This window comes from Branchiostoma floridae, chromosome 14, assembly GCF_000003815.2.
Source record: "Branchiostoma floridae strain S238N-H82 chromosome 14, Bfl_VNyyK, whole genome shotgun sequence".
Classification (NCBI taxonomy): domain Eukaryota; kingdom Metazoa; phylum Chordata; class Leptocardii; order Amphioxiformes; family Branchiostomatidae; genus Branchiostoma; species Branchiostoma floridae.
Genome location: NC_049992.1, coordinates 18,500,608 through 18,515,159, shown reverse-complemented (window position 1 = coordinate 18,515,159; position 14,552 = coordinate 18,500,608). Strand labels below are relative to the sequence as shown.

The window sequence follows — 14,552 nt, the reverse complement described above, 5'->3', positions numbered from 1 at the left end:
ATAGCTTTATTCATTTTGTGCATTCTTCAGCCAGGCTATAGCATACCTTGCGCCTTTATGTACTTCTTGTAACCTGACTCGAGGCCCTAACCTTGAGTGCCAACCACTTAACTTTTAGCGATATTCTATAAGCCCTTACCTATATAGCTAGATGACCTCCCGTTGAACCTAGACAACACCTTGCCATTGTGCTAATGTCTCTGAAAAGCCGTCCTTTATTTCAGTTTGTACATGTGACAGGCGTGTCGAATCAGACAGACATAATGTGCGACGGAGATAGCTGCAGTCTGAAACAGAACTTGCGGGTGCAATTGTCAGTGAAATCATCAGCTAAAAAAAATGCAATTTCCAGTTTTTAATGAATAAAAGAAGAGACCCGGACTCGTCCGCTAAGGCAGCATCTAGGTAACTTTGTAGTGTTGTATTGATGCTGTAGTATCAGGTCACCGTGACCTTGGCAACAAGTGTCGCCATCAAGTCACGAGGGCGTGCGCCCAGGTGACGGTGAATCACACCTGCCTGTGCAGTGGAACGGTGAGGTCAGGGTGTTTTCTTACCTGCTCCCTTGGCAGCAATGGTAGGTAAACTTCAATATGTCAGGTTTGTGTCCTGTGGTTTGGTAGCGGGTTCTCTACAATCTCCAAGCAGATAGATCTAATTTGGGGCAAAGGCAGCATCCACACAGTATCCAATTGGCTCATGAGGGACAGTCCTCACAAATTCTTCAGAATTGAATCATGCATTTTGCTTGCGGCACTGTCCTCCAGTCCGACAACACTTCGTCCTGATGGTCAGAGGCGGGCTGTTCTATTTACACCTGTCCCCGACCGCGACCGTCATGCTTTGCCGGAGACGAAAAGAACGAACCCCCCCCCCCCCTTCCGCCTTCTTAAACGTGTCCATTCGACGTGTTAGTAGCGCATATGCGTCCGTGAGGTTTTCACGAAAAAGGAACAACGCTGTAGTTTTCTAGATCAATGACCTAGGAGGTTGGATAGAAAACGACCTCTTTGAGTTGAAGAGATTTGACAGAAACATGATATAGGACACGCCCATGTTTTGAAAGCATTGAGAAAATAATACACCAGGGTACAAATCCACTTCAATAGCATAATGGTCACTAACTGTCACTTATATCATTTCTCAGTTATCCGTATGATTCATCGAATGATCCCGTTCTTGCGTTCTCGTCTACAAGTTTTTGGGCTTTCTTGATACTGCTTCGTTGTGCCGTTAATATATTAACAATTTGCAAATTCCAGTGTATACGCCCGTAAAGCACAGTCACGCAGATGCAATTACCAATATGAGCACTGGAGGATTTAAATTTTAACCACTATGGCATCAATAATATGAAAAGCCTGTATAGACTGGAGATTTCTGAGGCAGGCAGTCGCACATAGGAGTTAACACAATTGAGCACAGCACAGATAGACTAGAGAGTTGAATTCTGGAGAGAGCTGATGGAGAGGGGAGGAGAGATTTTCAGTTGTGGTCGACACATTACCATGTAGCCTGGACTGCCTGCCTTTTAAGAGAACACTTAAGGGGTCTCCAGTGCCCAGTGTACAGAAAGCCCCGTCTCTATTCCTTTCTTTATCTTTGATTTGTGGCTAATCTCTCAGATGCATCCGAAAAGAACCTGGATTTATCCCTCTTTTATATTTATTTATTATAATCATCGTTAACAGTTTCGTCAGGATAATAAGTTACTGGATAACAACGCTATTTGTACAGTGCATCTTTTGCTAACAATACAGGCACTACCTATCTATATCTACATATGAATATGTATGAATACTTTACGTTTGGGTCCGCATAATGATCAGTTAGCAGCGACACCTATACTTGCAGTGCGTATCAGAACCAGTGAACAATTCCCTTAGGAAAGTGACAGGTGGTCACCGAAACGTCGGTTTTGAATAAAACACTCGGTTGCGTACAAAGAACTTCATCATCCTGTGTACCATCTTGTCTTACATTTTGCAAAAAAAGGAGAGAATTCTCCTTCGAAGACATGACCTCTTTGTCTCACGAAATTGCAATCCAAATTTCAAGATGCTTTTTTGTTAGCACAGGAGGAGAAAGCTGAAAAAATATGCTAGTAGACGTTGCAAACCCTGTACATAATTAGCCTAGCATCACATAATGACATCATGGTGTCTCTTCAATCATATGTTTTGTTGATACAGTAGAATCCAGTTAATTGCACAACGGATTAACGCACACTTCTGTTAAATGCACGGAATCCCCAAATCCCAAAACGGTGTGGTCCAGCTTGATAACTTCGCATTATTGCACCATCCGGATTATTGCACGGAATTAATTGGCAAATAGGCCGTGCAATTAAGCGGCTTCTACTGTATATGGTTATCGTGGTTCTAGGACTATATATGCACATTTATGAAAATGTATGCAAATTGTATCTCCTCTCCAGGATCGTGACAAGATTAAAGAAAGGGATGCTGCAAGTAAGAGATGTTGCATGTGCTTGGGTTGGACTATATTTGCTGGGTGCATGGCGGCGTGTTGTGCTGTCGGTCTCATCGTCTGTGGGGCCGTCATCGCCGCACCGGTCATAGAGACCAAGTCCCTGGAGTTTCTGGAGACAACCTGCACCACCAACAACAGTTATCTCACCGGTGAGTAGTCTCCAAGCAGACCCTACGGTGCCTTAGAGAGATCTTAGAGATACATGTAGTATCAAAGCTGGCAAAGGAGTATAGCCGGCCAAAGGGAGATAGCCGGCTAAGGGAGTCAAACGGGCACCGGAGCCTTGCCAGCTTTGATACTATTTCGAAGGCACCGTAGGGTCTGCTTGGAGACTAACCGGTGAGTGCATTCAAATGATTTGCACGTAAGGCCACAGAAAGTAAGTTTTATTTTAACCTCCTTGGTTTTATAGATGACATCCTCTGTAGATTCCAAATTTAGTGATAGAGGGCGAAAAAAACAAGGTGAGTAAAATATCAAGATTTTCAATATAGATACCATAAACGTAGTAACAAGAATTATTTACATCCTTTTTCTCTTTCTAGGGCAGAACATTGTATGTGGCTGTGGTGAGGAATGTAGTTCCAACTACCCCTGTCTGCGCATGACAGTGACATATGTTGTAAACAACGTCACATACGACGGCGTGCTGTTCGATACTGAGTCAAGGCTGAACGTTGCTGGGGACAATGCCGAGGTAGGAATCATTCAACAAATCAATCAATCAATTAACCAATTAATCAATCAATACGTTCACAGTTAAGCCAGAAACCGTTGCTTTACTTTGCCAGTCACCGAGACATGTTGGTCTGGTTTGCACACGCGTTTTCGGAGTCGACTTACTTGTACACTTGTTACTCACAGTTTCCGTCTACGCAACGTGCCTGATTCTACCTCCTCCCTTATCACGGTTTAAGACTGGAGTAGATTTTTTATCTATTTAGCAACGTACCACTTACCCTTCGGTTGCATGCAAGATATGTTCCCTAATTTCCGCTATTTGAATAGTATGGAAAATGGATACTCTTTATGCAACTAGATAAATCATATATTATTGATTACATCTGCCCTTATGTTTACAACTGTCTTAAGAAGCGAGAAGTTAAGCCTGTACATACTAGCGCTGCAGCCGAACGATGATGATGATGGCTAGCATGCAGTAGTCTCTGTAGATGTAACGTTAGTATGATACAATTTTCTTATACGCATGTATCAAAGCCTTGTCGCTAAGACCTGTACTTGTTTGAGCATGAATGTACAATAAAGATCTTTCATTCATTACCAACCTGATGAAACTATTCACGTTCGTTCACAGAATAGACAGTGTGTTACGGTGCGATGCAGCGACGATGAAAGGGACAATCGTGCAAATGTCCTGAATTTCAACGACACCTACGCTCCTGGACAATCCTACAAGTGTCTGTATCATCCAGACAGGCCAACGGTCAGTATCATCATATCTGTAGACTTTATATGTAACTTTCATGAACATTTATCCGCCGGAATTGTAAATATGGATACACTTTGAAAAAAAACACAGCGTTTTTGAAAGATCTCTAGTGCAGTGCGTACACACAAACACACACGGGCAGACACATACACACACACAGGCAGACATACACAAAAATATAACACACACACACACGCACGCACGCACGCACACACACACACGCGCGCACGCACGCACGCACGCACACACACACACACACACACATACACCGGTTGATTTTAACTGTGAGTTCAAAACTCCAGGGGCCCCGCCGTGCCCCAAAACAGCCCAGTGACTTTAGGATGCCCCTCGGGTGCAGGTAGAGGTCACGCCGGAAAGTGCAGAAAACAGCCGGTAAACTACCTACAGAGGTCCGTTTTCTTTCCAGATGGGACTGTAGCACTGATTTTCGATTTTATCTTCTTCTCGAATTGTAGAAAGTCCTGCTGACCCGACTGTTCACGTATGACGCCATGTTCCACTCCATGCTGTGGACCAGCATCGGGACCTTCATCTTCACCGTCCTCATGATCTACTGTTGGTACCAGTGTCATCAGGCGTGCTCTATTCAGAGAAAGGCGTGCTCTATTCACGTACCCATCTCGGTACCTCCGCAAGCACCGGGGGCATCAGCAGCAGCAGCAGCACCACCGGGGGCACAGTCCGGCTATTTCATCACCCAGCCCCCGTCATATTCAGCTCCAGGCAAGAACCTGCCGATGCACCCCCCACCACAAAACCTGTACTCCTCTGAAAAGTCAGGGTACACATACACCTAGTACCTGAGGCTGAGATAGGTCGATTGTCCCGACGATTTTGTGAAACCCGCTGTGGTGTTAGTAGTTGGATTGAATGTATAGGTGGTTAGGACCAACTCTAAAAAATGAATGTTTGCACTTTCTTTTTCGGTATATAATCAAGAAAATCACTGATGTGAGTGAGTGAGTGAGTGAGTGAGTGAGTGAGTGAGTGTATGAGTGAGTGAGTGAGTGAGTGAGTGAGTGAGTGAGTGAGTGAGTGAGTGAGTGAGTGAGTGAGTGAGTGAGTGAGTGAGTGAGTGAGTGAGTGAGTGAGTGAGTGTATGAGTGAGTGAGTGAGTCAGAGTGAGTGAGTGAGTGAGTGAGTGAGTGAGTGAGTGAGTGAGTGAGTGAGTGAGTGAGTGAGTGAATGAGTGAGTGAGTGAGTGTGAGTGTGTGTGTGTATGAGTGTCTAAGAGAGATTCCGGCCTCAAAAGGCTATGGGACTACTTTTACCTTCTATCTGTGTGGCACTGTTGAAATAAGATGATAACTTGAGTGCAGTGCCGTATCGTCCTTGCCTGTCTTAAAAGCAAATAATGTCAGCTACATGCGCTTCAAATGTTTGCAAATTGAATTCAAATTTTCGTTTAAGTTTGAAAGAGAATAGACATATCTTTGTATTGTTATTTTGGATGTGATTTTTGCTATCGTTGCTAGTGTTAGTGACTGATGTGGCATTAAAAATCTTATTGTGTGTACAGGCCTAATGTACCAAAACACAGACAGATGCACCATGTGAGCAGTTCAATGCACATGGACACTTTAGAGACCTAGTTTCTGCCAGACTAACTACGCTGGCTATAGGTAGAGTGATTCGCTACCATAGGATTTGACTGAGAAATGTTAGCCTTCTTGTGGACTGACTTTCCTAGCCAATTATTATTCGACTTTTGCCGAATTCTACTATCCATACTACCGTAGGAAGGCCTGGTGGAGCTACTAGAGATCCCTGATTCCTCCTGTACTGTCATCCACAGTGATAAGAAATTTTACTTATTAATTAGAGCTGTGGAATAGGCTATCTAGTGAGATTGTTTCAAATAGGGATCATGAGGCAGAAATCGAAACACAAAGACAATGTTTTCCTCAATGTAAACTGCCACTGTCCGTATCCCGAATGACTGCTGCTATCACCATGTTGTCTCAAGTATGGTATTCTTAAAAAAATCATTGCAAATTTTTACCCGTATAGGCTAACTGTAAGTGAACAAAAACTACCTATAGTGTAAAGGCATTAACAAAGGGGATGTACATTTGAGACAGACAATGAAGGTCAATTACGTTGCTAGGTAGTCTATTAAAAGTTTCTTGGTCTACTCAACGTCCTTGGTCTACTATAATGAAGGCCTTGACTATTTCTTGGAAGCAGTGAATAGGAAAAAAGATGACCATCACATGTATAAATGATAAGTTTTTGTACTTTTAATGTTTTACGTCATGTACGTTAGAATCATTTGCATCTGTACAACTTTTCATACTGTATATTTCTTGTTGGAGTGTTGTGATTCTGCACTACTCTTGTTGTTAACAACCGTTCTTAACTAGTACATGGTTGTATATTGTGTGTCAAGGAGACATTTTTGCTTATAATGTCGTGTGGAAAAATTATACAGAAAAGATGACCGTCACTGTAACAATCATGTTTGCAACATGTTAGCTAGTATCACTTGCCACTGTACACCTTTTTATACTGTATCTGTCTAGTGATTTTTGACTCTGTGCGTGCCATGTACATGTAAATAAACGTATATGTTATGCAGTGGTGCACTAGCTTCGTTTTCGCAACATTTAGCGTTGATATTTCCCATGCACTGTTGACATACTTGAAATGTCGCCCCACACAGTGAACAAAGGACGCCATTTTCTCATGGCAGACCATTTGTCATCTATTCAGGTGAAATTGCCAACGCCGTGAAGACACAACAAAACGCCTCAAAAGCTTTGAAATTAATATCACCTCAATGTTGTAGCAAAGGTCAATGCCCGATAGGGCACCGTATGGAAGGTTTTTGTCTCCTCATGCGGTTTGAACTCGAACTCCAGGCATTGCTGTCACACCTTATGGCTCAGCGATGACATAAATATGGAATACAACACGGTGTATTCCGTATCACCCGAGGTACCAGCCCGACCGGGGGAAGGATCGCCCGACGGCGGGAGGGTGATCCGACCCGCGGGAGGGCTGGGACCGAGGGTGATGCGGAATACACCGTGTTGTATTTTATCTATGTCATGCCCACCTGCGAAAACACATATTTCGATGCGAAATGCAATTAAGTTGAGAAAATGTGGTGTCCTTGAACAAAAGATTGTAACAACAGCAATTCTAACGTCCGAATCCGGTATTCCAATTTCCAACCGTGCCGTATTCGGCCCGTTCGAAATAGTTCAATTTACTCGAAGGAAGCCTGTGTGATACAAACTTAGAACATGTGTGATACGGAAGTTATCACATGGTCCGGAACACCCGTATAGATCGTTTTCGCGTCACAGGTATGACATAGATGATCATATATCCCCCATGCGATGGCATCATCTCTGCACATGAACGACGTTGGAATCGACTGATATTTAACTTCTGAGTTTTGGGGAAATATGCAGGGTATGAGTGGGGCGGATGGGCACCCTAAAAACAATAACATAAACAGGAAAAGCCGAAAAAGCCCATTTAAAGCTCACCGGCGCTTGAAGAAAGAAACCAACCACTTTTTAAAATTATCTTCATGTGTTCCCTTGCCATGGACTTTATTTACAATTGAAAATATGAAAATGAAATTGATAGATAATTGATAGATAGATAACTACATTAGACCCCTCACAGTACACATTCATTCAACTAATTTTTACAACCCAGTTAGTTTTCCCCCAAACCAAACAAATTTTCCCAATATAAAATCAAATAATTAATATTATAACTTGTGTTATGCACCGAAAGCTGTAACAATTTAGAGTAGCGTTGACTGATACCATAGTCCCTTAAGACATGCAAAATGAAAACGTAATAATACAAATATTTGACGGACATGCAGCCATTCTCTTATTGGTCGATTTCATAATGGCCATGTTATCATCGGTTGAACTGCTAATTATGATGGACAGTCTATTATTTGCTACATTGGCCTTGGTTTCGATCTATCATGGCCGCCGCTTGAGAAAAAAGGTGTCTATGATCTACCGGTGAGAGACGGAAGTTAAGCTGCATGGCCAAAGAGTTTTCTCTCTCAGAACGCACCTTGGCCAGCTAAACTGCTTGAGTTATGCCACCAGTTGATCTGTCTGCAGATTAAGGTGTCTGGACATCTAATACATGACACTAGCAGTCACTACATCCACCAGATTTGGGTCGACCTTCTTCAGTTCCCGGTACAGGTCCTGGTAGAACGGTTTGTTGATGGAGCGGAGGGTGTTCGGTGCCAGCGGGTTCAGAGTTGGTCCCGTCATGAGCACACGGAACACGCTGGTGTTGAAGGCCTGGTAGGTGGTGCAGCCTGTTTCCCATGGATGGAGGGCGAACCTGGGAAAAATAGACGGCAAAATTTTAGTATGCTATCACCTTCGCCTTGTTATCACCTTCGCCAGAAGGGTTATGTTTTGAGCCTGTTTGTCTGTCTGTCTGTCTGTCTCGCTCGTGTGTGTGTATGTGTGTGTGTGTGTGTGTGTGTGTGCGCGCGCGTGCGTGTATGTGTGTGTGTGTGTGTGTGTGTGTGTGTGTGTGTGTGTGTGTGTGTGTGCGTGCGTGCGTTATCAGCATAACTCGAGAATCCTCGGATTGATGCAGCTGATATTTGGCAGGGGTCAGAAAAAATCACATCAAACTTTAATCAAACTTTATTGAATCAACATGGCTGTCATCCAGACTGAATTGCGTTGATTTGACAGTAAAACAAATTAATGATACTAACATATTGGCAGTTAAAATCATATATAGTTAAAATCAAGATATAGGTAGAATACAATTTCTAAAACCATCTCGTGTGTCAATCTCTTAACGACGTGCATAACAACACAACAATAACAACTGAGTACATGTATATTGCACATGATGGGGGCGAACGATATTGCACATAGTGACTTGGGGTCACACTAAGTCTAGTAAGTCTCTCGCTGCCCTCGCCACAAACGAGTTCCAAAAACGAAGGTCAAGTTCGATTATGACCCCCTAGCGGCTTGTTTAATAGCGTGTGTTACCGACCTGAGACGAAGCTGCTGACTGCTCTGGTGATGGTCCAGACTGTGAAGAATGGTGTGGTTGAAAAGGCCTTCCAACAGGTTCTGGTCAATTCCGTGGCGTTCCATGACGTCCTGTAGCGCCTGTTTCATTCTATGGGGAGTATGAAAGACCGAAACTAAGACCGAGCTAGCTCACACATATATTAGAAGATCTTACTTGAATAGCTAAGGTGCCTTTAGCCAGTGAGACAGTCAGAAAAAGAAGATTGAGATTTGTCGGGCATATATGGCGCCTTTCCGACAGAAGAACAACAAAAACAGCTATGTCATGGGCTCCTAAGCTAAGGGCACCCGCCCCAGGGGCAGGCCAAAAACTACACTAAGACGGACAATCTTAGATGATGGAAGGAAAATGGGGCTAAACAGCATGGGAAGCATGGCAGTAGCTGCGCAAGACCGCGACCTTTGGAGGAAGTATGCTCGACGAGTCGACCAATGCAACAGTGTTGCGGGAGGGTCTAAGGTCTAAGGTAAGGTTACTTGAATAGGCCATGTTGGTTTAAGTGCCCTCTCACTGCACTTGCGTCACGCTTGCGTCACTGCGTAGTTCGAAAGATACCCAACGAATTTCAGAGACAAATAAAGAACGAATTTTCTTACTTTTCGTGTACTTAATCGTCTTCTAAGTCATACTTTTACGTATTACGCAATAACCAAATTACAAATATCAGAGAAAATGACAGTGACGCAGTGAACGAACCCCACAGTGACACAAGCTTGACGCTAGTGCAGTGAGAAGGCACCTTTTGATTATATGGATGGATCACATCCACACGCGTAGCCATTTCCAAAAAAAAAAAAGATTTATACAATGAAGCTCCAAAATTAGCAAATATATGCCGTAGATTACATTAGACTTATAATTATCACACTAACTACGACATATGCAGACTCAGAATTTGCGTTAAACTCTGTCAAAGCAATAATTCACAATATAACAGGCATTAATTACTAACCTAAAGAGTTTGAACACAAATGTGTCCTCTCCGTGGGCGTTCCAGCGGAACGTAGCCTGGTGCAGTTTCAGATCATCCATATTTTTGCTCTCCTCGACAACGCTCTCTCGGATACACGAGCCACCGTACCCAAGACGGGTAGACACTGCGCCCTCCCACTGTAGCGGACTAACCGACGAATGGAGGAGGCTGTAGTGTAACGGTATGGACGTGTAGGTCGACTCTAGGAGAGTCTTCACATCATGATCCACGATGTATCGCACCACGCCATTGGAGAACGAGTGAATCTTCGGGTGGAAGGAGTAGATATGGTAGAAATAGAAGGTCGAAAATATTTGAGACATGTCACCGACTTCAACTCCGTTGCGAGTGAAATGCAGAATTTGGGCGCCGTTCTTTCCATTCTTGTACCTCAGTGATAGTGACTTTAGCTCGTAGTCTCCTGTGGCGCGGAGTTTGCAATCGTTGACCGTGATGTCATATTCGTCGGAGCGGCCGTTGCTTGCAGGACGGATCAGCATCGCTAGGGTCGTGGTTTCTATATACTCCACCACGTCAGAGTCGTTGGGAGCGCGCACGAACAACATGAGGTAGAGAGAGTAGACCAAGGCATAGATCCATCGTACGAGGTACATGGGGCTCTGGAGGATCCTATGGCGTCGGAAGAGGTGCACGAGGCTCGGAGAGGGGTGGCAGTCGGTAAGGTTGGGCTGGACGAATGAGGGCGCCTTTGTTTTCTCCATCGTAACACGTACAGCAGAATGTTACCTAGAAACCAGATCAACAAAAATGTGAACAAGATTGCATCACATTTTCTACAGAATATGTCAATGATGACACAAAGTAGGCGGTACAACAGTAATTCCTCATCCACGAAAGCAACTCTAAAAAACTGGCTAAGTCTGGTTGTGAAATATCGAATTCTGAACATGATTTTAATTGGTAGATAGCTACTGGAAGGAAGCGGCCCTTAGCGGCTTTTTTTCGACTGCACTAGCCAATCTTGTTAAAGAGTTTGGCAGAGAATATTTTTGTACTTTTGATCATTTTCAACAAACAGGTGCATCTACTGCACAGTGGTAAGGCCACAGCAAGTAAATTTTATGGATGACATCCGCGCGCTCATTAATTTTTGCCTGATTTAAAAAAAAAAAACAAGAATTTTTTTCTTCTTCGGAGATGGTCAACATGACAAGAAAGTACCAAAATGGGAAAGTATGTTGTATCATAACCTAATTATTGTACTTGTAGAAGTGACATTAGCGAGGTAGCCATGATTGTAGTTATAGAGGGAAACCAGCAGGATAGTTGGAAAAATGGCACCACTATGGAAGTCATAAGTGAAGTTGCCAACTTGGTAAGTGATACCAGTCTACTACACTAGTTCACTTCTTTAATACAGGAATGAATGATTTGTCGTCAGTACTACCATATTTTGTCACTTTTACTCTTCTTACAACATTTATGGTGTCTTTTTGAAAATTTAGCCATCTTGTTTTTTTTTACCCATCTTGTTTTTTTTTCGCCCTATCTCACTATTTTTGCAGTCTGCAGAGGATGTCATCCATAAAATTTACTTGCTGTGGCCTAACGTTAACGTTAGTGGTCTTTTTCAAAGCTAAAAACTTGTCATTGTTCATAAAACTTTAAAACGCAAGGAAAAAACTGCGCTCATACAGACTATTCAAATCTACTTATAATGAAGTAGAGCATCTCAAAATTCCGAGTTATCCCTTCAAAACAAAGGCAACTCATTGATTGAAGATGCCTATACTTTCACCTGAGGCAAATATAGAGGCCCTTCAAGAGGCGTAGGCTTTCAGTTTTAAATTGTTACCTGGGGCAAAGAGTTAATTGTACTGCCTTTAATTTGGTATATCACGGGGGAACAGACATCTATTTTAATTGGCCACCGCCTGGAATGGTTTCAATTGTTAGATTAAAGCTAAGGGCACAACCCGCCGTACGTGCAAATACGTGCTGTCTACGTGCCAAAACGTGGGCAATCTTTTGGTATCCACAAGTGGTAAGTATCGCCTCCGTACGAACTCGTAGGGAATCCGACGGATTTTGGAGCACGCAGACACTCCGTAGGACTTTACGTGCAGGCAGAACTTTGTGTGCCGTGCGTTGACGTACTCCCTCCCTGCTCTTGCCAGTCGTTCTCCACGTTTTCAGAAATACGTTGCGGACGTGGCCTAAAAAAACGTATACGGACAAATTTCACGTACGGCGGCTTGTGCCCTTAGCTTTACATAGGAATCTAAGAATTTAAACTTTTACTCGAGACTAGTTTGCTAGATTGCGTATTGTTCCCTTAATACACGAGAGTCCCACTGAGAGGGATTTTGTATTAACAGGTGTAGTCTGTCTCACCTGGGACGAGGACTTTTCTGTATAGCTGGATTTATCACAAAGGGTACTCGTTAGTGTAGAGATGGCACCCGAGGGTCGAGAAGGTGGTCTGACGGGTAATTTGAGAGGTCCCCTATTGTCCATCTGACGGGTAGAACTTTTACTTAAGCTTTAACTATGTTACTTTCTTTTGATTGACGTGGGAGCCAAATAGAGTGTTAAAGTGCAAACCTTTGCAAAGAAATAGTGAGGCAATGTTGTGGGCATCAAAGTACGTAGTACTATGTTGTTACCTATACAACATAGTACATCACAGAGGATTTGTTGAGTGTAGCATGCCCGTAGCCAGGATTTCGGTTGGGGGGGTTCTTTTTAGTAAATGTGGGACCATCGAGCGCCGCAGGCGCGAGACTCACGCCGAAGGCGTGAGGTACCTAGGGGGGTCCGGGGGCATGCTCCCCCGGAAAAAATGAAATTTTGACCCTCTGAAACGCCATTTCCTGCATTTTGACCGTCAAAAATCGCTTGCGAAGTTTAATGGAATTTCTATTAAAGGACAAGGCTTTGAGGCCAACTCCCTCGACATATTTTCACCATGTCCGACACCAAAGGCGTGAGGCGTCGCAATGGAGGTCCGGGGAAATTTTGAAATCTGGACCCTCTGAAAAGCCATTTCCTGCACTTTCTGGGGCAAATTTTGCTGATAGACTTACTACGATTGGCTGAAATGTCTATCAAGGAAAAATGCAAATCAGTCATGCCTTTGAAAAAAAAATCTTGGACATGAAAAAGTGGACCTTCGATCCTGAAAAAGCGGACCTTTTGAGCGAGTGGGGGGGTTCTTCCGAACCCCCCGAACCCCCCCTGGCTACGGGCATGTGTATAGTACGATAACGGATTCTGTCAATTAAAATAGTTCTGCTCCAATTCCGACTCACATAGCAAACTACACCGATACATATGTCCCGGGCTGAAAAAAAAAAACAAAACCAACTAAACTACTAATTTCTCAACCACTGCGCCGCCTACTATTTGCTATGCGATGGCAGTTTCATATGCGTATGGATTTCATTACCGGTGCAATGGCCAAGTAGGTAGAGTGTTCGCCTTGCATTCGGTAGGTCGTGAGTTCGATCCCCAGCCGAGTCATACCAAAGACTTTAAAAATGGTACATGCTGCTTTCTCTGCTTAGCACTCAGCACTTGGAAAAGTGTATGGAAGTTGAACACACACCACTACGAGAGGTCTAGCCCCCTGTTGTAGTGATTGCACAAAAGTGTGTGGTCCAGGGCTACTGAAATGGAGATGGGCGCCGCCCTATGGCGAGGGGCGAGGGGACGAACTTTGACTGACTGACTATGGGCCCCCAGTTTTTGAGCCAGGGTGCGACCTGACCGGTCTACAAGGTGTTCATTATCCGTGTAGCTCCCTCCAATTTTATGACAAGGTTCCAACGACCTTGGGCACCCTACCAAGGACACGGAGAGACAGAAAAATGGACAAAAAACGGGAAATACACATACCTCGGTTGATTGTTGACTAATCTGAGAAATCAGGACGTAGCTGATACGAAGGGACCAGCACGAAAGGAAGAAGCGCAGTTGTTTACACGTTTAAAAGGGTTGCGAAATTATGCAAAAGGATTGTATTTAACAAGACCAATCGGACCCGATGTTACTTCAGACGGATGAGGCTACGACATCCAATCAGGGAGAAGAACACATAACGGTTGCGAATGATGCTGTGACGTAAGCTGTTACTTGCAAGTTACATGTATTCTGGCCTCCCAAGTCTTAAATGCTACAAAACTTGTGGGGTCGTGGGGCATAATGGCAGAGTGTTCTGCTCAGAACCAACTGGTCCCGGGTTCGAATCCTGTCGGGTCATCGATCCTGTGCCCTTGGGAAAGACACTTTGCAGGACCTTCCTCACTCCACCCAGGTGTAAAAATGGGTACCTGACTTTGGTTGGGACGGTAAAAGGCAGTAGAAGGAGTGTATTAGGCTACGCTTTCCAATACCTTGCCCGCGACAAAGTGGATTACAACCCACTGGCCCTATAGCCAAAAAGGGTTACACTTCCAAGAGACCTTTATAGACAAACAACAATTTTGTGGAAAAAAAAAAACTGAAAAATGTATTATGTGACAAGAGACAGCTTAAAACATGGACAAGTCTAGAGTTCTTATCGAAAAAGTGAAACGTGAGGTTATGTTGGTTAGCCATGAT

The 14,552-nt window shown here is 43.8% G+C and overlaps 2 protein-coding genes across 2 annotated transcripts; one reads left to right on the top strand and one right to left on the bottom strand.

The window, feature by feature from the left end:
- Nucleotides 1-523: 523 nt before the first annotated feature.
- On the top strand, nt 524-4,970 carry LOC118430779 (calcium-activated potassium channel subunit beta-2-like). Its single transcript, XM_035841800.1, has 5 exons — nt 524-577; nt 2,438-2,642; nt 3,039-3,190; nt 3,809-3,937; nt 4,420-4,970. Exons 1-5 carry the CDS (start codon nt 575-577, stop codon nt 4,759-4,761), a joined length of 831 nt encoding a protein of 276 aa, XP_035697693.1. The 5' UTR covers nt 524-574; the 3' UTR covers nt 4,762-4,970.
- A 3,112-nt stretch (nt 4,971-8,082) lies between these two features.
- Nucleotides 8,083-10,729, bottom strand: LOC118430202. The gene is made up of 3 exons (XM_035840912.1): nt 9,969-10,729; nt 8,975-9,103; nt 8,083-8,296 (listed from the first exon to the last, which is right to left on the bottom strand). The coding sequence occupies exons 1-3, from the start codon at nt 10,709-10,711 to the stop codon at nt 8,083-8,085; spliced, it is 1,086 nt and encodes a 361-aa protein (XP_035696805.1). The 5' UTR covers nt 10,712-10,729.
- Nucleotides 10,730-14,552: the final 3,823 nt, after the last annotated feature.